This window comes from Strix uralensis, chromosome 4 (assembly GCF_047716275.1).
Source record: "Strix uralensis isolate ZFMK-TIS-50842 chromosome 4, bStrUra1, whole genome shotgun sequence".
Taxonomy (NCBI): Eukaryota; Metazoa; Chordata; class Aves; order Strigiformes; family Strigidae; genus Strix; species Strix uralensis.
The window spans coordinates 80,645,515-80,667,277 of NC_133975.1; the positions used below are offsets into that span (position 1 = coordinate 80,645,515).

Sequence of the window (21,763 nt, forward strand, 5' to 3'; positions counted from 1 at the left end):
AACCATAAATACCAGTACGGCTTCCTACAGCACATTGTGGGGTTTTTTTTAAATGACATAGTCAGACCCTGAAGAACTACATTGTGGCTTCAGGAAATCTTCTAATCAACCCAGTGTCATGCTAAACGTATACTGTAAAACCACAAACAAAATACATGCTCTCTAGCACAGAATGCCATACACTTTGATCTTCTCTCAAGGTTCAAGAAGATCTGTAATTTCAGAGGTTGCTTCAGCCTATGATCATTGATTCAAGGTAATCTAAATTCTTGCATAACTTAAGAGGGAAGAAATATAACCCTACAGGTTATCTTTAAATCTCAACGAGATTTTTCACAGGGAAGCTCATATCAGCTGATTCATTTTGACTGAAAAACAATCCATTTGTTACTTATTCATGCCCTGAAGAGTTGTTTCAGGACAAGGATGCTTTGAAAGCCTTTTAATTCTTAACCCAATTCTCTAACTTTTCAGGGTTAACACAGAACTTTAAAAAATTGTGAAGATTTGTAGTGAAATAATAATAGTGAAATAATAAAGTGAAATAAATCCCACAAATACAATAAAGACAACACACAATAAAGTACAGAGCCAGTCAGCCAACGAACCTTGTTTGTTCTGTGGTGCCGGCACTCTCTGACAGAGAGTCTAATAGAGGTTGAAAAGCCATGAGCAACACAGATTGAAACGATTAAATAAAGAATCTCATAGGTAATTCGGAGCCTGGACAGAGATATTAAGCTTCATTTGTCTGCACACATAGCAAAAGCTAACAGATTCATTTTTTGCATGTTACGACCTGTATGAGGGATGCCAGACTTGGGCACCATACCTGTGTGCCACTTCTTAGTTGAAATAACAGAGTCCAGTATTTTGAAGTACATACCAGCACAAAAGGGGACAAGGGAGGGATAAGCACCAGAGAAACAAGCAGTTGAAAAAACGTCTGAACTGATACTCCTGTGAAAAGATGAACTGGGGTAGAAATATGAACGACTGACATCCAAAATAGATGCATCAGACTGGCACACTGATGGAAAAAAGCAAAAAGGGGAGTACTCTTCAAATGCAATAATTCCACAGTTCCTAGTGAAAGGGAATTCCTCACCCAAAAAAATGCAATTAAAAATACCATCTTGGGGGGGTGGTGTAGGGAGAGAGAGGCAGAGATGTTGGAAGAATAATCATGTAAAACATAAAAGCACTTTAAAATGTACTTTACAGAGGGAAATGCTGCAGGATGCTACCATGTTGCAGAGAACATATGCCCAATTTTTAAGGTACAAATCTCAAGGTACAAAGACCTCGCAACCCGTATCCCTGCTGAGACTCCTGCAGAATTACTTGTGCAAGGAGGGTTTTGGGGCTTCTGGTCCTATGATAGTGATCACATTAAGTACAATGAACTGTAAAGATTTTCGTGCAGATTTAAATGCTAGCCTCAAAGAGCAGGGAATTCCTGATGGCTGACCTGGAGGTTGCACATGGAAGAACAGTGCATGGTGAATCCTTCCCTCAAACTGTGGTTTAGTGGAGAGAAGAGAGGAAGAGAAGCAAAACTTTGCAGTAGGTGATTATAAATAACCTGCGTGATGAAAGATGCCAAAAAGTTATACAATAAAAGAACATGAACATGTCCATCAAGCAACTACTTCCTGGTGACTACATCCTGGCAATCTCCAGAGGTTTTTGGAAAGGCATCAGCTCAAATTTTCTTCAAAACACAGTTCCAGGCTCAAACTTTCCTCTTGCACAGGATTTAATTTTTAACAATGAAGGAATGTAATTACACATGAATTAACAGTAGTGTTGCCTTTTCAATGCAGTTCTTCTACCAGACCGGTTACATCCAGAGTATTTTTCCTCCAGACTGCTCTGTATCCTGCCATAACCTCTTGGTCTCAGCACCATCCTCCCTAAGCAAATGGGCTAACTGCTCATATGCTTAATTCATTTAACATCCCCTGTACAAAGAAACATGATCTGCTATTCCAGGAATGCAAGGAAATAATGCTCATCTGTTATAAGATCATACATCAAAATAGCAGAAAACATACTCCAGAAAAACAATTCACTTATCTAATGGTACCTTCGTAACAGTCACACCATATACCCAGAGAAATTGGTCAGTAAAATAGAGCAGGCAGGTGGAAACCTGCTGGATATACAAGATAAAAAATGTAATAAACAACATATTTCATTAATGTTCATTATTAATTATAGGGCAAGGAGCTTCCTGCCCGCCATGTATATGGAATGATTTCTGACATTTGTAATATGGTACATCTTTTGAAAATTATCTAGATCTTCAATTTAACTTTTTTTTTTTTAAAAAAAACCCATGAAGTGAAAAAACAACAGGTGGAATGGTTATGAAGTCACCTTTTCTGTTTCCATTACACACATAAGAGTATCTCTTGGTATTTACATCTTCACTCAAAGCAGATTTTTCCTGGTTCTATAAACTCTTTGGGACTGATTTAATCCTTAACAGAATACACAATGTTTTTACTGCATTTCTGCTCCTCTTGTTTATTATGTATTGGTGTGTAATTCTAAATAGCTGGAAAAAACACCTGGGGCTTTACCATTTCAACAAAGAAACACAAGTCACTTTTTCCTTATGTTGAAACACACAGGGAAAGAAGCTGAAACTATGCTGGATTATCACTATAACTAAATGCAGCAGTTACCTTATCTACTTTGTCTTTTACGGTAAGATTCCTAACTCATTCTTAACTAATATTATTACTACTTATAGTAACAGACCTTTTGCAATGAACTCTGCAATGCAAAGCTTTCTTTTGAAAAGCTTTGAGTCAGGCTAGATATTTGCAACAATTCAATAACTTCTCAGTATCTCTTCTTAAGCAGTGATGGCAAACCAAGAAAGAAGACTGCATGGAATATTGGGAACTACTTCAGTGAAGCTTGGAAGACATGAAAGAGGGAAGAATTAGGGAAAAAAAGTGAACTAAGATGATAGTGACTGTGAAAACCAGTAGAAAGAGTCAGATATTGGGAGGATTATGCCTCGTAGAAATGACATAAATAAGATGGAATGTGCTTCACAGATTTCTATAGCATAACCACCCTCCATATATCCAAGGTAATATCTGCATATATCTGCAATATCTGCATCGCAGTTCAAATGCACAGACCCTCTTCCAAAGCAGAGCTCATATCACTTCAACCAGACCCTGCCGTGACAATTTTATAGGGACCATACCTGTGTGAAGGCACGCATGCTCGCCTGTTCCCGTATAATGCTATGAAGTCCCAAACATTGTACTGGTTCACCTACCTTTCTATTCCTTCTAGGACATCAAGAAATGTCAAATCTATCCTTATTCTGTGGAGTGTGCAATCTAATATTTCTTTTCTAAAGATGGGATTGCAATCTGGGAAAAAATCTTTCTTACAAGCATCTTGTTTTCTTTCCACAGCTTACCAAACTCCCCTAAAAGCTATCTTACTCCATTATGTCAGTCAGTTTACTCCCAAGAGGTAGCTCCTGGCACATATACACCTTTCAAAGAAAGCTTTATAAAACCCACACGAGGCCATTTTCAAAATTAACTTTCACATTTTGGGGTAATTTACGACTGTTGCTTTAAAACCTTACAAACAGGTGCAACATGGCAAAAATGTAAAGGGAGCCTGTAGCAGCAGTACATGTTTTCTTCATATTTTGTATTTCTGTGGAGACTAGGTTGTGTTCCCTGTTGGAGTGAAGCGTCAGAAGGGAGCGAACTGTGCTCTGAAGGCTGTTTATCTGCCATCTCAGTTTTCTGCAACAAGCTTCTAGAAGCACTCATCTCCCAGGGTACCACTCCTCCTCCCCGCAGCTCCCCTGGACTTTGAAGAGAAAGCAGGGCTACTTTTGTGTGGATTTAAGTTACAGGAACGAAAGGATGTGACACTTCCCTGTTCATAACAGTTTCTTCAACTATTGTTTCCCCCACCCACCCACTATAAACAAACATTAGGCTTAGGTGAACAGTACCTTCTACTCCCCAGCAACTGGCACCTGCCTTTCTATTTCTTATTCTTTAAAAATAAATACATTGCTAAGCTTTAGTTTCAATTTCACTGACAACTTGTATTGCAACATAGCACCCTTTTAGAGTTGTGTTTATAAGCACACCTCCCAGATGCTGATAGGGTTCCTCTGGAACATTTTGGGCAACGATGCAGAAGGCATTTAAAAATCATTTACTTGTAGGACATCAAGATTTTTTTTTGTGTGACTCGATACAGTGAGGATTTCTGTAAAACTGGCTTCATTTTATAGATTTGGGAAGAAGAACTATTTAGAATCATAACATTAATTTTGGTTTTAGTTAAGGTCTGTTTAATGTGAAGTGCCCACTTTAGGCTGGCAGACAAATTACCAATGGGGCAACTAGAGAATGCATGAATGATAATGTACAGACAAGCTTTTTATTATTTATTCATAGAAAACAGTGGGTTTTGGTGTGCTGCTTTGAAAAATGTTCAAACTAGTAGAATATAATGAAAGCACAGTGAAAATTCTATTTCATTAACATTTAATCATAAATCGCTCTTTAATATAAAACATAAAATAAAAGTCTGTCATAAGCACTTAGGTGTAGAGAATGGAGAAAGTCTGCAAAAAAGAGGAAAGGAAATATTGCCGTGGTTTTCACTGTTCCTGTTATCTGTCACTTCAGAAGAAAAAAATAAGCAAAGAAACAACAGTCTTCAGCCAAATCTCACAACTGGTCATGAAGAAACTGCTTAGACATTTCTCGAAACCTTACATTTTGCTGGCTAAAAGTATTACCAACATCTATAGAAAAGGAAACAATTATTTTAGCAAAATCACAACAGCTCAGGAGCAGCAACCTTCATCAAACTCTGCTATCCAGGAAAAAAAATAATCAGAACTTCAAGCTGCCAGAGCAAATTCAAAAATCTTTTCCATGAAATATCTATTACCATGTTTATTGTATAACAAGTGTTCTCAAATTCCCCTTAGAGGTATACAAGAGTGGTGCACAAATAACAAGCTCTTACAAACTACAGACCTTCAAGGCTTATAGAACATTAGATCTTTATAAAATACTATAGATTATGTCTCTTTTCAAGACCTCTTGTCAGAGAGGTGTTACTCGTTTCTCTGTAAATACAAATGCAATATTACAGTACCGATACTGATTTGAGTAACATCATACTGTCAATTAGCAAAACACATCTGTAGACACAAAGGATGCAGGCCACAACATTTTTTTAGGTTTAGACAACCTGCACATCTCTGACAAAGAACAGAGCGATTCTCCTTATTGAAGACAATCTATCAGTAACTGCTATCTGTAGGACACAGTGCCTGATAACACAGTATCTTCCTCCTCCTTTCACAGGCAGTTCTTTCTTTACCTAACAAACGGCAGCCACCACCTGAGCAGAGCCTACACCTGCAGCCCCTTACACATTTCATTGTCAGTGGCTAGAAAAGCGTGTTTGACTCCTGTCAACAGCAGTCTTGCCACACCGAAAAATTGTTTGAGAAACAGTAGAAAATAAGCATCAGTTACACTATTGTGACTTCTTTCTCACAACTATCATTAAAAATTCTGACAAGTCAGCCAAGCAACCAAAACTCTCGATACATTTTGCCATAAAGCAAACAAAAAACCCCAAACAAAACAAATCTAAAAGCACCTTCTCATCTGCTTTGCTTATATCCCAGGGGCTTCTCGAACAGCCAGCTCTGCAGCCTGCTCAGGAAATGAGCGTTTAGGCAACAAGGGTTTTCCCAGAGGCGAGATTTTTTTTTTAAAGGAAAGTAAAGCCCTTCGAGAACGCTTCCTTTCTCTGTTTTACAGTGATGTGGATCGAGCATAAAGCCTCTTGATCACAGCTGAGTTAGGAAGACTGAAGAGAAGCAACCCTCCAAGTAGGCAGGTTTCAAGATCGTTTTTTTTTCCCAATCGAGCTCTCTGCTACCAGGTAGCCTTACCAGGCATTCTTCCTCTGACTTTTCTGCTGAACGGTATGACTGTGCGTGGTACAGAATTGACATTGTGGGCATGAAATGATAAATTAGAAGTAATTGCTGAAACCGTCATTCATGAATTGTGGGCCGTTATCTCTTAATGCATCTGGAATCCCAGAGTGAGCAACTTGTGATTCACAAAGCAATATTATGTTGCTGTGCCTCATGTTGTGCAACAGTTCAGTGATGAGTGAGTAGTGGTCTATGAACTAAACACAAAACTTCCCATTTAATTGGAACAGATCCATGTCACCTCCAGATGAAGGGCAAGCAGACCTATCACTGTTATCTCTTGGTGTCAAGTCCTTTCCTTGCTTATTGTCTTTCCCTGAGTACTGCACGTTATTTTTTGATATCCACCTTCAAAAATGGCTTTTATGCCTATCTGGACAGGTTGGTTTACCTTTGTACAGTTCTACCTAATCAAGACAATCCATGTAAACCGCCCTTGTCATTTTTGATCTGTAGCTATCCTTAGCATTTCCTCTCTTCCGTATCCTCTGAACAGATATAACCAAGTGCAATAACTTTAGAAACAAAGTCTTTATGCTTAGAGGAATGTAAGCTATTTCTCCAGAAACTGCTTCAAACATTTTTAAAAAAGAATCATCCTATTTCTTGTTGAAGTGTACTTATAAAAACCAAGCTCTTAAATAAATTTGCAATTGAGTTACACAAGCTTTAAGATTCTCTATTTTTTTCTTTCAGTCTTTATCAGAACTCCTAAATCACATCTGTTCTCAGTTAAGTCTCATCACAATTCTGATTTTGAATTTATGATCATTCAGAGCACTTATTTCATATGCATACTGCTCAATTCATGTTACTTAGCCTTATCATTTGGTTCAGCCAAAAAAACCCCAACTCCACCAGTTAGCAATTTCTTGTAATATCTTTCCAAAGTAACATGCTATTACGTATATAGATTAAAGTCCTCTTGAAATTTTGCAATCACTTTGTCCAGCAATCTACCATCATCTTCAGACTTACTACGTTGCAATACAGATTGTTGATACTCCGTCACTATAGGTTACTTTATTGCTAGATCTGCTGCCATGCTATTTCCTTCCTAGAAATTTCCAACTAAGGTTTCCAACTAATAGCTTCCAGTTTTTGGACTTCTCAGGATGAGATGATTTAAGTTTGCTTGTCCACTTTTGGTGTAGACAATTTAATTTAGATGAGATAAGAATGTGATACACAGGTAGCTTAATCAGCAACCCTTTGTGGTCCTAATTAATAAGGAGATTCTTAGGCATTTAACTCAAAGCACGTGAGCAATTCAATAGTCTTCAGGGACATGTCCATTTTCCACATGGTATGGCTACAGCCAGGTTATGCAGGTACTGATGCTGGTGGCTACTGTCATGCTTATGCTCATCTTCTTATTAGACTTTAATGGCAGGTTTTGATCCTATCAGAAACAAACTTCACTAGGACTACAGTAAGTTGCAGTACATGCCAATTTTGAAATGTGCAATTATAGTCTGATACAAGACTGACTGCCTGTTCTACATAGCCGAGGTAATAACACATTTTTGTAACCTTGTCCGGGGTGCTCCTGGACTCCACTTTCATTTGCCTACATTTTAACTATGCTTTCCATTTCAAAGTCTGCTTTAGGCTGGCAAAATTCGTAACATTACAGATGAACCCAGAGTCAAACTGGATGCTAGAATCAGCCATGGTAGCCCTTGGGAATGAACTGCAAATTCCACTGATATTCCCTTCATGCATTCTGAATGCCTGAAAACAATGAATACTTACAAGTATGTAAGAAATAGGCTTTGGGTGTTCTGGTGTCCAAGAATAATGGACACTTCTGACAACTTCTGGTCTTAATATAGCAATTTCCCACCATGATGTGAAGAAAAAAAAATAATTAACATTTGTGAAAAAGTAGATACTACAGAGACAAGTGTCACAGAAAATCTTATACTGCAATTAGTATCTTTACATTCAAAGATTTCTATCATATGCCATGAAAAAGAAGGCCCTGAGTTACAATATGAACAATGAGTATAAAATGAAATACTGAACAGCTGCTCATTCCATGAATACCCTCCATCCAGTGTAACAAATGATAGAGGAGTCATGCAGAAAGAGTAGTTTGCAGTTGTGCAATTAAATCCCTTATTGTAAAGCATATGCAAAATGGCTCAAGCAGCCTTAATTTTATGATTTCTTAACTTCTGACTGCTCAGTCCTCATACGTTTTTTAATGTTGAGAATTTTTTATTCCTGTAATTAGTAGTAGATACTACACAGCGAGAACTTCCTTCATCATCCAGGCAAAGGGCATGTGACAAAAGGACTATATAGTATTCTCAAAGCTCATTTGTATGGGGCTGGAATTTCTCACAGTCTGGGCTGCCATTTTCCCCACTTTATGTTCACAAACTCCCTTCTCGATATGCAGTAGCGTATGTTTGTGGTAGTGAGGGACAGATGCTCAATCTCAACAAAGATCAATGTGGCTCCGGGGAGCACTGTAGCATCTTTTCTCTGATATTAGACTTCACTATCCCGAGGCTGTTCCTATGTGGCAGCTTATCAGGTTGCCAGTGTGTCTTTAAGATAGCTCTCTTTATCTTATTTTTTTAAATAAGAATGTATATTTAAAAGACATACCTGTCCAATAATAAGGGGGACTACAACAGTCATAAACAGCTGCGAGAATATAGATGTAAAAGGCACAGAGGAGGATGATCCAAGCTACAAAATAAAAACATACCATTAATATTGCACTTTTTCTTAGTATCTGCAAATTTCATACACAGATATCACACATTAGTATACATTTTATTTTGCACATAAAAACTTGGAAGTACGTGCACATGTTTAATTGTTAAGTCCCAACAAAGCATTTGGTATTCCACAAGAACAAAACTAAAACAATCTCTGGTTGATTACTTTATAACCTAAGGTAACAGTTCCATCAATATTCATTTAATTGAAACCCTGCTACACACATATACCAAGTAAATTATATAAGCATTTGTAGGATAATAGTCTAAAAAGACAGGGAGTGAATCTTCCTAACTAAACAGTTAGCTCAACTAACCTTACCATCTATACAAATACCAAGCAACAAAAAAGAGTGTAGTTATTTCAGTAAATAAATAAAAATAATAAAACAGTGAAGACATTCACATCTTTTATTTCAATGATGTTAAAAAAGCGATCTACTGAAAGCATGTAACTATTCTTTCATTCAGACAACTAAACTGTGACAGGATTAGTCTTCAAATAGGTGATCTCTTTAATTATGACTGTAAATGATAAAAGTATTTTTTTTAAAGATGGAGGTAGAAAAGGTAAACACACAGAGTCAATGGGATTTTTGCAACCTATTTCAGAATGCTTAGGAAAATACGCAGTATTTTTTACGTTCTGATTTGTCTTGTTTTATGCTAGGTCATTGAAAAGTTTCGTTTGATGTAATTCAACATATCTTTAACAGCAATAGAATACGCATTAAGAAATACATAGTAGGAAGGCTGAAATAGCATTGTCAGAGCTTCCACAGACAACCGTTTGCTTCATGATGAGGGTAGATGACATAACATTGAGGATTTCACAGATCCACATTATTTTATATTTTGCACTTCACTTTAAAGATCCTCAAAACCATGACAGAATTCAGAATCTTTTCAGCTCCATCTAAACGATGCTGATTTCCTAAAACATTCTCACATACGTCGTTCTCATAAATTACATTCACATTACATTATACTTTTGACACTTATCTTCCTTTCAAAGCTACCTACAGGCATGATAGACAAGGTGATCATACAATCTAGTCGCTTTCTATAACTCTGCCTAGAAAAATTAACATATGGCCATAAAAATGGGTTTGGCATAAAACCAGATTCTTCAGAAATTCAAAGAACAGAAAAATCACAAACTTCACATATTGAAGGATTTTACTTTACTCAGAAATGTACAACTGCAACCTTTACCTACAGAAAATAATTGAGGCGAATATACCAATTATACCACTTTTGGAGTGGTTTATGTTCATATGCACTGCTTTTTGTAAATGCCGTTTGTATATGCACTGCTTGGGAAAATGGTGAACGTGCCTGCGGGGCTGCCTGTATGCAAGTTGAGCTTTTGGTGCACGCAAATGGCATCAGAACTAGGAAACAGCACAAAATGGAATTAAATTCTGACACTAGGAAATCACGGGACTTTGAGTGTTGCTTGGCCAGTTTAGAGTTTAAGAGAGTGGGACCAGATCAAATTATTCCTTATTTAAACATACTCCACCACTTGCTTTCATATGTCCTTTTCTGAATACACTCTAGGTAGAAAGCTTTGGGCAGAACATACGGAATATGGCCATTTCCTACGCGTTGCCTTAACCGGTGAGATGAGGTAAGACTCAGTTTGGCCATTTAATAAATCACAGCATCTCGTCCCCAGTCACCTCCAATTTTAACAATGTGAGCACAGAAGATGGTTGGAGGGGACCTGAAGATGATGTCATCACTGAGACTTCTGGTCTGCAAGTAATGTGCAAGTGAGAGCACCAAGATGAAGGAGCCTAAATTTCCCATGGAGTCGAGAGGGAGAAATAAAGGCTTGCAGGGGAAAATTCAGATCACCCACGCCAGTACCTGAAGACAGGCAGTACAGCTACTCCATTCCCAAGGGACATGGGGCTCTCTGCATGATTCCCTGCAGAAAGTGGAGCAGAAAACTCCATCATACCACTCATGATCTCCTTGTTGTTTTAATTCTTGTAAGGAGCTTCTGAAATTTTAAAAGGTTCATAGTTTTTCAAACTGTATTTGGACTTATTTTTTGCTATGTGCCAAGGAGCTAAAAGCATTACTTACTGTGTATTCAAGGAAGCTTTTTCAAGTGAAAGTGAAGATTTTTAAACTTTAAAATCTGCCTGGGTCACAGAGGAGTGAATCTAACCAAGCAGTCCGCATGACAGGACCCTCTGCATAGCTTCACAAAACTATGATGCTTTGGCAGTGGCTCTTGTGCATTTTTATAAAACCACTGATTGGACTTCTCTCGCTACTTTAAAGTTTTATGCTCAGTGGATGCGTTTCTAAGTCAGGAATGAAAAACTGTTCAACAAGATCACACTGCTGAAAAAGGCAGCCATTCAAACAGCAATAGTCTTGCCAGCTTTTTAAAATATTACTTTAAATGTAGTGTCTTCAAGCTGTGGTAGATTCTTAAGCATATCAGGAAATGCTTTGGCTTGGATGTGAGGTTTTTGTTATTTTTGTGGGGGGTTTTTTTTGTTTTTTTTTTTTTTTACATAATTAGAAACTGAATTACAGGTAGTGTGCTGAGATGCTAAACCAATTTACATAGGAAAAGTAGAATTATTTTATTCAAAGAAACAATCTTCTACACCAGGCTATCAGGGTATGGTTCTTCACCTTGTCAACTTCACCCCACCCATCCAGGCTCATCTCACTGTCATCTGGACCACTAAAGGCAGACATTTCAGGTAACCATCTCACCCTGACTACATTTTAAATAGAACAGAAATCCATATATCAGTCCAAAATGTCAACATGAATAAATAAATAAATGATTCAGCAACGCTACTTTTGCCCAGAGAAAGTGAGTTCTTAACTACATCTGGTTTGTAGGAGAAAAAACCCCTCTCCACCTTGTAAAAAACGTCATGTTTTTCTGCTTCTAATATGACTCCTCTCCTGCATGAGCCTATGACCACACTATTTTTGATCCTGTTTCAGTTGTATAGTTGAGAATCTTTGTTTCCCTTCTGCATATTATGACCATAACTTCAGTGGACTAGTTTTATCAGAATCTACCTGTTAGATGTGTATAAACTCTTCTATTGATCTTAAATATATTCCCAGAGAAAGACACAGAAGGTAAGATGAAGGCTGAAGAAAAGAGAAGGCAGGAACTTCTCAATCACACAGAAGAACAAAACCATTTTAACCCAGACTCTGGACATACAGTAGCTAAACATGAGGAGTCATAAACGTGAAAAGACCCACAGCTAGCGGATGCATAACTTGACCAGGACTGCCTCAACCTCTGTAGCATGCAAACTCATCCAGCTCACAAACCTAAGTGTCTCATGGACTCTCAGTCCAGACTTCCTTTGAACTTGGATATGTTCATCAAATTCATTCTGACACAGAAGTGAGAACTGAGGAACAGAGGAAACAAAAAGATTCACATAATGTTAATCACACCTTCCTACACATTTAAAAATGCAAATATTCTGTCTGAACAAATAAATATGATTTTGCTCAGGTTTTAGTTGGATCAAGCTAAGTTTTGTGCTCCGTTTGCTGTCATGAAACAAAATTTTTTTAAAAACCACCTAGATGATCTGTGTTGCACCAAAATTAGCATTATGCTAAAATGTCTGATTATATTTGGCTGCCCTCCTTGTTGTAATCATCTCCATGCCTAAAAATTAACCTTTCTTCAGAGTAAACTAACAGAAGTACTGTAAGAACTATGGTGTAAAAACATCATAGATTCAAACTGCTGATTTATAGCTATAATAATAATCTGATTGGAATCTCTTATGGAAGATAAAATGCACCATTTAATGAAAACATTATCACAAATTTTCATGTCAGCATACTGTCTATGCTTATTTTAGAACATTTTTTAAGGAAAAGTTTGATATTGTAAAGTGATCATTATGTGCTACTCTGGATAGCAGCTTTTCAGTTAAAGGTTTATTAATAAACCAGGCCTGCTTGAATAGACCCACTATTCAAAAAAAAAAAAAAAACCAAAAAACCCTGAAAATTCTTGCTTACAGAAAGGCACTTTTCACTTAAATAATCTGAGTGATTTCAGGATAGCTCAAGATGAGCAGGAACTGCACCTTCTGCAAGTGTTTGCTGGATATGGCTCTAATGAAAGAGAATTCCAGGCTAATCTTTCCAAACAATTCTGCCACTAGTACTTCAAACCTGATCTGCACATTGTGGTTTAACCCCAGCTGGCAACTAAGCCCCACACAGCTGCTCGCTCACTCCCCCCTGGTGGGATCGGGGGAATGAATCAGAAGGGTAAAAAGTGAGAAAACTTGTGGGTTGAGATAAAAACAGTTTAACAGGGAAAGCAAAAGCCGTGCAGGGAAGCAAAGCAAAACAAGGAATTCATGCCCCACTTCCCATGGGCAGGCAGGTGCTCAGCCATCCCCAGGACAGCAGGGCTCTGTCACACATAACAGTAACTTGGGAAGACAAATGCCATCACTCTGAACATCCCCCCCTTCTTCTTCTTTCCCCAGTTTTATATGCTGAGCATGATGCCATATGGGATGGAATATCCCTTTGGTCAGTTGGGGTCAGCTGTCCCAACTGCATCCCCTTCCCAAATCCTTGTGACTCCCCTCTCAGCCTCCTCGCTGGTAGGGTGGGGTGAGAGGCAGAAAAGGCCTTGACTCTGTGTCAGCACTGCTCAGCAGTAACTAAAACATCCCTGTGTTATCAACACTGTTTCCAGCACAAACCCAAAACACAGCCCCATCCTAGCTACCCCGAAGAAAATTAATGTTACTCCAGCCAAAACCAGCACACTGCAACATTCTTGCTAATTTACTTCTAGACCTCTCTTCTCAAGAGACTGCCTGTTTTAAAAAAACTCCTGGCAAATTATTTACTGGGTTTCTTTGTGAGTGTGTGGTAGAAACATTGGCTTATCTTTATTTGATAGGCCATATTTAATTTGTGGTAAAAACAAAGAGCAAAAACCAACCAACCAAAAGAAACCTTCCTTGCATAAACACAAGACAATTCCACTTCCCAGCCTAGACTGTCTCCAGAAGGCAGATGCTCCAGTCTTATCTTTCTGGCCGATCAGGCAGGTATCACCGCAGGTGTTCCCACATCTACAACTGCCACTGACTCAGAAGAAACATACCTCCCACCAGTCACACCAAATTATAATCCAGTGCCACATGTGCTGCGCATATTGAGTCCACTTTGGAGGCAGCTGCCCTTTGGGGCCTCACTCTTCCAGTGGTCTGCAATTAACATGTCATGTCTTTGTGCTCTTCATACACCATCAGCCAGCTTCAGCCTCACCATTTGTTGAACGCAAACGAGGAAGCGAAGCAGGGGTGAAAACAGGGAAGCACTGAGGGGGAGGGTCACTGCCTGCTCTCTCATGCAAGATGTTTAATTTAAGCTTTTCTTTTTCACCTTCAGGTCATGTTACTCTGATACCCGTCTTTTTAAATTTTGTGTTCAGTGCTGTATCGTCACTGCTTCTGGTTATTCTTGTCCAGGCCAGATTCAGCTGCCTTCAAGGCCTGTCTGGACCACCCCATGTGCTAATTCCTTTATGTTGTGTTGTGGATGACAGATCCATTACAGACAGGACATGGAAGGTGATGCACTTTCAGAAAAGATGTGGATGGGATCCAGTTCAGTAATGAAGGACAACAAACAAGAGTAACCAGCTGAACTAAGCCCTCCCTTGCTTTGGCTCTTTCCAGAACCCTTATCCTGACCCATTCACTGCGGTATGCTATGTTAGAGCAGAAAAGCATGCACATCACCCTCAGTCACCCAGGTACTCAGCAAATGGAAATGCTCTGCAGTGAATACACTGCCATGGGCAGTAACTGGAATGATGCTGAGGCTCTCTGCAAAGTAGGAAGCATCCATGCTACTCCACAGGAACAGCGCTGACGGGTGCTTATGAGTTCCACGGTGCCTGGCTCTAGATTTCAGGTAGAAGGTTGAAAGAGATGAAACGGTCATTCCTACGTAACATTCCACAGCAGTCTGAACAGAGCTGGCAGGCCACTGGGATGTTCCTCCTACTCCACTGCTTTAAAGGCATTCACATGCAGAGTGTTTAGATATCTCGATAAGTAAGGCAGAGAAGCTGTGTAAAAGATGCCAGCTCCTGGCGACTGACCAAGAGTCACTGGTACTGAAACTGTCCACCTCTAATGGGCAGCAGGAAAGGGAAGGGGAGGCCTATCACTGAGAACAGAGCTTCTATAGAGTGCATTCAAATTTTTAAATAAAGCTTTTAATTCTGCCTATCAAAAACTGCAAGTTGTCTCTTGCCTCAGAGAAAGGGGCTAAAGGTATGACAGAGAACATGTTCAACAGTTTGGCAGTCACGTATTTTAACAAATAGATCTTTCACTGTTATTCTTAAAAAATGAAAGGCAGACATACGTCTCTAGTTCTGCTAAAGCACAGAGATGTTCTGGTTTTATGGTATATTTTGCAAATTCTTGCATATTCTGTATGCTTCTGTGGCCATGGGAATTGATTTGGCACAAACATAAAAAACTAGCTGTCTACATATACCCTCCAGTTTTATTTAAAAAAAAATATTAAAAATTCAAAGTTTCATAATCAGAAGTATGGAAAAAGAAAAGCTGACAATGTGTCAACTTTATTTTTTTTTCCCTGGCTTGGGCAAGGAGACTGTATATTTTGGGGTTCCCTTGTTAAAGTGATCACAGATGCCTAATCCCATTTGGGGTTCCCCTATGACACATTAATTACCAAGCCAATCCAAACAGACCTGTCGATTTTAAAGCCTTTTATAGAGCTGTAAAAATAACCATAGGTATTCTTAATCTGCAATATGCCAGGACTACTCTTTACCACAGTACAATGATCTTGAGGGCTAATGTAAAGAAATGAGATCAAGTGTACAACCCAAAGGCACCTAAATGGGAGTTAGATGACTAACACCATTGGAAAGCTGAGACCTAAGGACTAGTATCCAGAATTCTGCTGCAAACAAAGGGGGTGACTAACTAGAAAGAAAAAGATTAGTAAATACAGGATAATTAAGAACCATGAATATCATATATCCATGAAAAAGGCAGCTGTGATGTACCAGAAGAAATCAATCAGTCAATGTAAGGGATACTTGTGACATTGCACAAGGCCTGGATAAACCTTTGCGAAGAACACTGTGCAGCTGGGCACGATTCTTATTACCTGGGCTGAAGAAGGAATTAAAGCTGGAACAGCTACACGAAACACATCAGAATAAAGGATTTTTTATTTCTTTGGTATTTATGTTTTAAAGATTAGAAATGCATGGCTTGTCTAGCCTAGCTGACTGAAGACTGGGAAAGAGAATAGGATTGTAGAGTATGTCCAAGCCAGGGTGATAAATTTCAAAGTGCTATTCAGCTGTATGATAACATTGGCAACAAAGACAAATGGGTAAAACACCTGTCACAAATACTTACTGGAAATTAGGTTTCTGCTCAGAGACACAAGTTTCTAGTATTGCAAGGGTGGAGAGAGAGCCAAAATCCTTACTTTTAAGTTGGATCATGTTCAGTTTTGAGGTGAATTGCACCGCATGGAAAAGAGGCAGACTGGGTGAGTCGGGACAGGAGCCTCCAGGTATCCTGGTTCTATGATCCTGTTAAGCTGTGTGGTTAGCTTCTGCTGTGTAGAAGCAGGATGTGTACTTAAAAGGCTCTCCTAGCATTGTAGAGATGAAAATTTCAAGAGCAAAACGAAGTAGAAAGGAAAGTCCTCCACAAAAACATTACATATTTTAGAGTCTTCTACCTAGACAAATTTACAATATTTTGTGTGTGAGTCAGGAAGAGGGAGGACCCCTGTTATTCTCTATTATTCATATCCAATTTATATAACAAAGCCATACAAGGTGAATTTGAAAAAGGAATAAAATGATTAAGCAAATCTTTTACGGCAGTCATCAAAAAGTTCTGGTTAATTGTAAAGAGTTTGGATCAGATCAGAGAATTTTGTCTTCGCAATGACTGAAGAGAAAGGAAACAGTGATGTAAATAACCAGGTAGAAATAATGATGCCCTTTAAATCTTCTACATGAATGAGTTGATCTGTTAACAGCTAATGCACTATGCTGCTTCCCCTAGCCACCTCCCACTGTAATCAGCCTTTTGTCACATACTAGTGAAATCCATTAGCTGCAACTTCCTGATCAACTTCCAAGGCCTTCCAGCTACTAAAATATTTGCATATTTAACGATTCATTTGACTGGTATCAACTCTCATTTACCAAGTGCTTGAGAGGAAAAACAAGTCATACTCTGTAGAAATCCTGTTTAAAAAAAAAAAAAGTAGTAACAGCTCCTTTTAATAAAAAGATTTATCTAAAATACATGCAATTGGAGAAGACTTGGCAAAAATTTGAGAAGTGTCAACAACTTTTAGAACAACGTTTTAAGGATTGTGAGTATAGGGGAAAGCTTTTAACTTCAGTATTTCAATCAGTGTCTAGTTTCATTCACATCCTTATTCACCAGTCATTTTATTTCACTTTTCTCTGCGATATTTGCACAGAATTTTCTTCACTCCTGAATTCTTTCAGTAGTGCTACTTTCTAGTACTTATGGCATCACCACTACAGTGCCACTATAAAAATACCTACTATAAAATTCAGAAATTTGAAAGGGTACTAGAAAAGAAAACATCGCTGAATAAACCAAGAAAAGGAGCAAGCTGATACAGCCTTGAGAAGATTCCATTTTGAGACAAATGTCATGGTAGTCGTCTTTGGTAAAACAGCAAACATGGGAGCAACGCGTGACAGTTACATGGAGGTTTTTTGCCAAGTGTATTTTTAAAAACACACATGAATTTTGCATTGGCTCTTTAACATTCCACGTTAACTGGCTTGCATGCATGCTTCTGAAGAATGTAAAGTACATAAAAATGTAAAACGCTCAGTTATCTCTAACATTTTCTTTGATGGCTTTCAACAAAAATACACAGATTCACACACCTTGACTTTTGTACTTTGATAGCTAACCGGCTGTACTCCCGACAACTGAAGAGACCACATCTGTCAGGCACTGAGTCTCAGCAGTAAGGGTAATACCAAGCAGAGCTGGGATGCTGTACCATAAGAACCGTAGCATCACATTTGGCTCCAACAGGTGTGCAGATGACTGACTTCTTGTATTTTGATACCAAATACAATCAACAAAATCATAAGCTTGTGTGGCTTGGTAAAATTGCCAGCCCACGTGCTCAGTCGACTTTAAGGATGGAGAGGGCAACTCTATCCCAATGCAGCTGGAAAGGAACAGAGCTACGTTCACACGAGGAAGGTCACTCTGCATCACCCTCTTACATGGTAGTACAGCACCTATGCTCGCTCTGCTTCCAGGGCAAATGCAAGAGACATGACCTTGCTGAGACATCAGGCTGGCCTCCATCCTGTGCAAAACAAAGGCATATGAAATCCCCCCATGAAAATAAACCTGCATTCATACATATTCCTGTTTTTCATGACCGAAGTTACAATCTAAGGTCATTTAAGTGAGATGATACAGCTACAACTGTTGCAGAGTGCAGTGCTCCTGAAATTCTGTCTTTTAAACAAGACATCATAAAAAGGTGCTGACATCTCAAGGTTATTAAAGAGATCACAGGACTGTTATCTCCACAGTATGACGACACCTTTTGTTTAACTGTCTTTTAGTAATGTGCCCAAATGCAGCATACTTAAGAATTCAAATCATAAACTGTTATTACAAATCATAAAATGTTATTAGCATTACTAAAGGAAATAACTAAACTGAACATAGAAAACAAGTCATATGATAAGTAAAGATGGACAGTCATACCCAAGTGACTAACTTCCTCAGGCATTACTTAACCTATTCGATAGTTATTTCCAAAAGCAAAATTTAGTCTACACTTCAATTTCTAGTTGGTGAGGTTTTTTTTTCCCCAAATGCCTCTGAGAAAATAAAACTTATTTTCCTGCTTTAACAAATTTCATCATTAATCTGTTACCTCTGGCTTCAGCTAAGTATATGACCTGACAAGAGGAAGACGGACAGCATCCTTCTCTGAATGCTTTGGTACACAGCCTCCTAATCATCATTAATGAAACACTGTCGAATGTTGCAAAGAAATGTGAACAACATAACCCGGTTTTAACTTGAAACTGATGTATCCTACAGCACTTTGCTTCAACACTCCTGCTCGCTACATATATGAACTCTAATCAATTATATATAGTTCATAGGACATTGCCCATTTATAACATCTTTACCAGGAATATAACATATTAACTGTTAATAATAAGAGTTAACATGAGGATGATGATATTGCAGATTAATGCATCTGGAAGTCAGATTCAATAGCTTCTTATTAAGTAAAATGTTAATCAGAGGTATCTGTGATGAAGACAGCTATTCTTAAAGTCTAGCTAGGCATCCTCACAAGGATACAGTCCAGTAATTACATGCACAGTATTAAAGGTTTCATTAACTCAATCAGAACCTCTTAGAACACTTTTTTTGAGTAAGGTTTACACCAGAAGTTTCATAGTAGAAATACACTTTTCAAAAATGTAACTGGCGGTCTTATGTTCAACATCATTCATTTAGGATAATAAATAATTTGCATTAAATGCATTATTTATTATAAGCTTCAACATGCCTTTATCAATGTGGTTTAGACAATTTATATTTACATTACGAGGCAATCATGAACAGAAAAGGCAGTTCAGAACATTTTATTCTCTGGTGCACACGGGGCAAAATTTAAACTATAACCACTACCACAGGTTAAGCTATATAACAAAAACAAGCTAATGGACAACAACATATTTTATTTCTAGCAGCACTAAGGGTATTTTATGCACCACACTGCACTATAGTGCAGGAAGACTAACAAATAGGATCACTAATACAGAGTATGACTCTGTGGAAGAGTTAGTGCTTGTGAGTACCAAATTCAGGAATTAAAATTCACTGAAGGCACTGACTTCAAAGGTCCCTGGAAGGTATTCAGAAGCTACTACTGAGGTAAATGAGAGATTTATCCCGAAACTTGAAAATTCCCCCCTTTATTAACTAAGCACTAAGGCTAAGTTGCATGACTAAACTAAGAAATGGTCCAGAAAGGATAACCAGGAAATTACTAGTCAGCATTTCTCACTCCACAGTAGCTACACAGTACCACATGAAATGATCAAGCAGGAGGTTGTAAACAAGGAAACAGAAGCATGTGAACTGTGCGCTTGAATCCACTACATGTTGAGCAGGCCAGATGTATCAAGGAAACCCAAAGGAAAATTAGAGAGGTTCACAGGAAAAAAAAAAAGGTTTCAGCAGTCCAAATCAGACTGCCAGGGTACAGGAGCAGTGCATCTGGGTGTGCACGCTTAGTTTGCTATCCTAAATACCTGACACTGGATAAACTAAACCTTCAGAGAAGGTGGACGTCATCTCAGCAAGATGTGCTGCTGGGCTGACCAGAATGGCTGCTCTTCATGTGTCAAGTCCTTGGCAAAGATCTCGAGGAGTTTCAAATATTTATATACCCCAAGAGAAGTCCTCAAGTTTTTGGCTTTGTGACAATAAAATGCAGCTTTTGTAACTCCTCCCATTCCTAGACTAGTTTATCACTCCAATGAAAAAATAATTCATGTGTGTATTTTCCTCAAGAACAGCAGCTCCCGGTCATGTCACAAACCGCACAACAATTAATGTGCATTTTACACACTTCTCATATAAGTGTCTCCAGGGCTGGCAGGAAGAACAGAGACATACGCTTTGCCTTCCTGTACTTGCACACATAAAGTTTTACCACCTCTTTGGAGAAGTAATAGCGAAAACTGCAATTTATGGGACAGAGTATCTTGTTATCTGCCCATAAAGTCACCAAAGGAAAGATCTTTATCTTGCTTGAAAAGGTATGCAGATCATTCCTTAACATTTAAATTTCTACGTAAAATGTCCCTTTTGGCTATGTAGAACCCCAAAACTCAGTGAGGTACAGCAGGGTGAAAGTTGCAGTGAGCTAAAGTAAAAAGAGCTGAAGTTTCAGTCACCTGTAAACAAAGGCACAGGTCTCTGGATGAATACCTGTGAAGAAACACATTCCATGCAGGACGGAAGAGGACAGTAAAACAGTGAGACAGACCATCTGGAATCAATATATTGATTCCAAGTGCAAGAATAACAAAACACCCATTTTTCTTAGAACAGTTACCTTTTCCAACCTACAGTAAGTCTACGGTCCCAGGTATATCAAGAACGCTTTGCTGGTGTGTATTGATATATACGATGTGGTCAAAGCAGTTCTTGTGTAAACATAGCTACATCAGATGAATTACAATTTGTTGTAGTAAAACAAAACTCTTCCCACACAGCTTTACTGAAGCAGTAGTTGATAATGTTACAGTCACTCTCACAGCACTGTTCATCCCTGTCTAGTATACACTGCTATATTTGTACACAGCACTGTGCTGCTTAAGCATCCTTACTACAAACAGGGTGCCACTTGCATGCCACTTACAAATTTTTTCGGGCTAACTTCACACTCACTCCCCTTTCCAGGGTTCTGGCTTACATACAATGCAATTAGTAAGATAATCACAAAAGACACAGTATACCTCTCTCGGAACCTTTTAAGTGCTTCAGCCTATTTCCCTGCTCTTCATAAAGCCACAGTCTTCAGTAACTTGTACCATACCATACCATTTATGCCAGCAAATCCTCAAGCACCAAGCCCTCCTAACTGACAAGGGACTTACTAAAGCACCACCACCCATCTGTTAAAGCCTTTTCACTGTACACTGTCTAATACCCATACCTTTATAAAACATCAAGATAAACTTGGTCTTCTCCCTTTTCTTCTACCATGAACTGCAAGGAACCAAGGCCCTAACTGAAGACTGACAATTGAAAAAGAAATCTTGAACTAACAGCAGTGAAACAGCATCACATTTAGTGATACGCAGGAGTTCCTGTAATTTGTCTTGCTGCTG

At 38.5% G+C, this 21,763-nt stretch overlaps 1 protein-coding gene across 10 annotated transcripts in view; it reads right to left on the reverse strand.

Moving 5' to 3' along the window:
* The window catches only part of SLC10A7 (solute carrier family 10 member 7), a 156,852-nt gene that overhangs the window by 31,933 nt on the left and 103,156 nt on the right, over positions 1-21,763 (reverse strand). For all 10 annotated transcript variants that reach the window (XR_012628811.1, XM_074867427.1, XM_074867420.1 and 7 more), the window contains one exon: positions 8,651-8,734. Coding sequence is in view for 9 of the 10 variants with exons in the window: in XM_074867427.1 (XP_074723528.1) it covers positions 8,651-8,734 (84 nt within the window). In the remaining variant the exon portion in view is untranslated. The remainder of the gene's footprint in view (positions 1-8,650; positions 8,735-21,763) is intronic.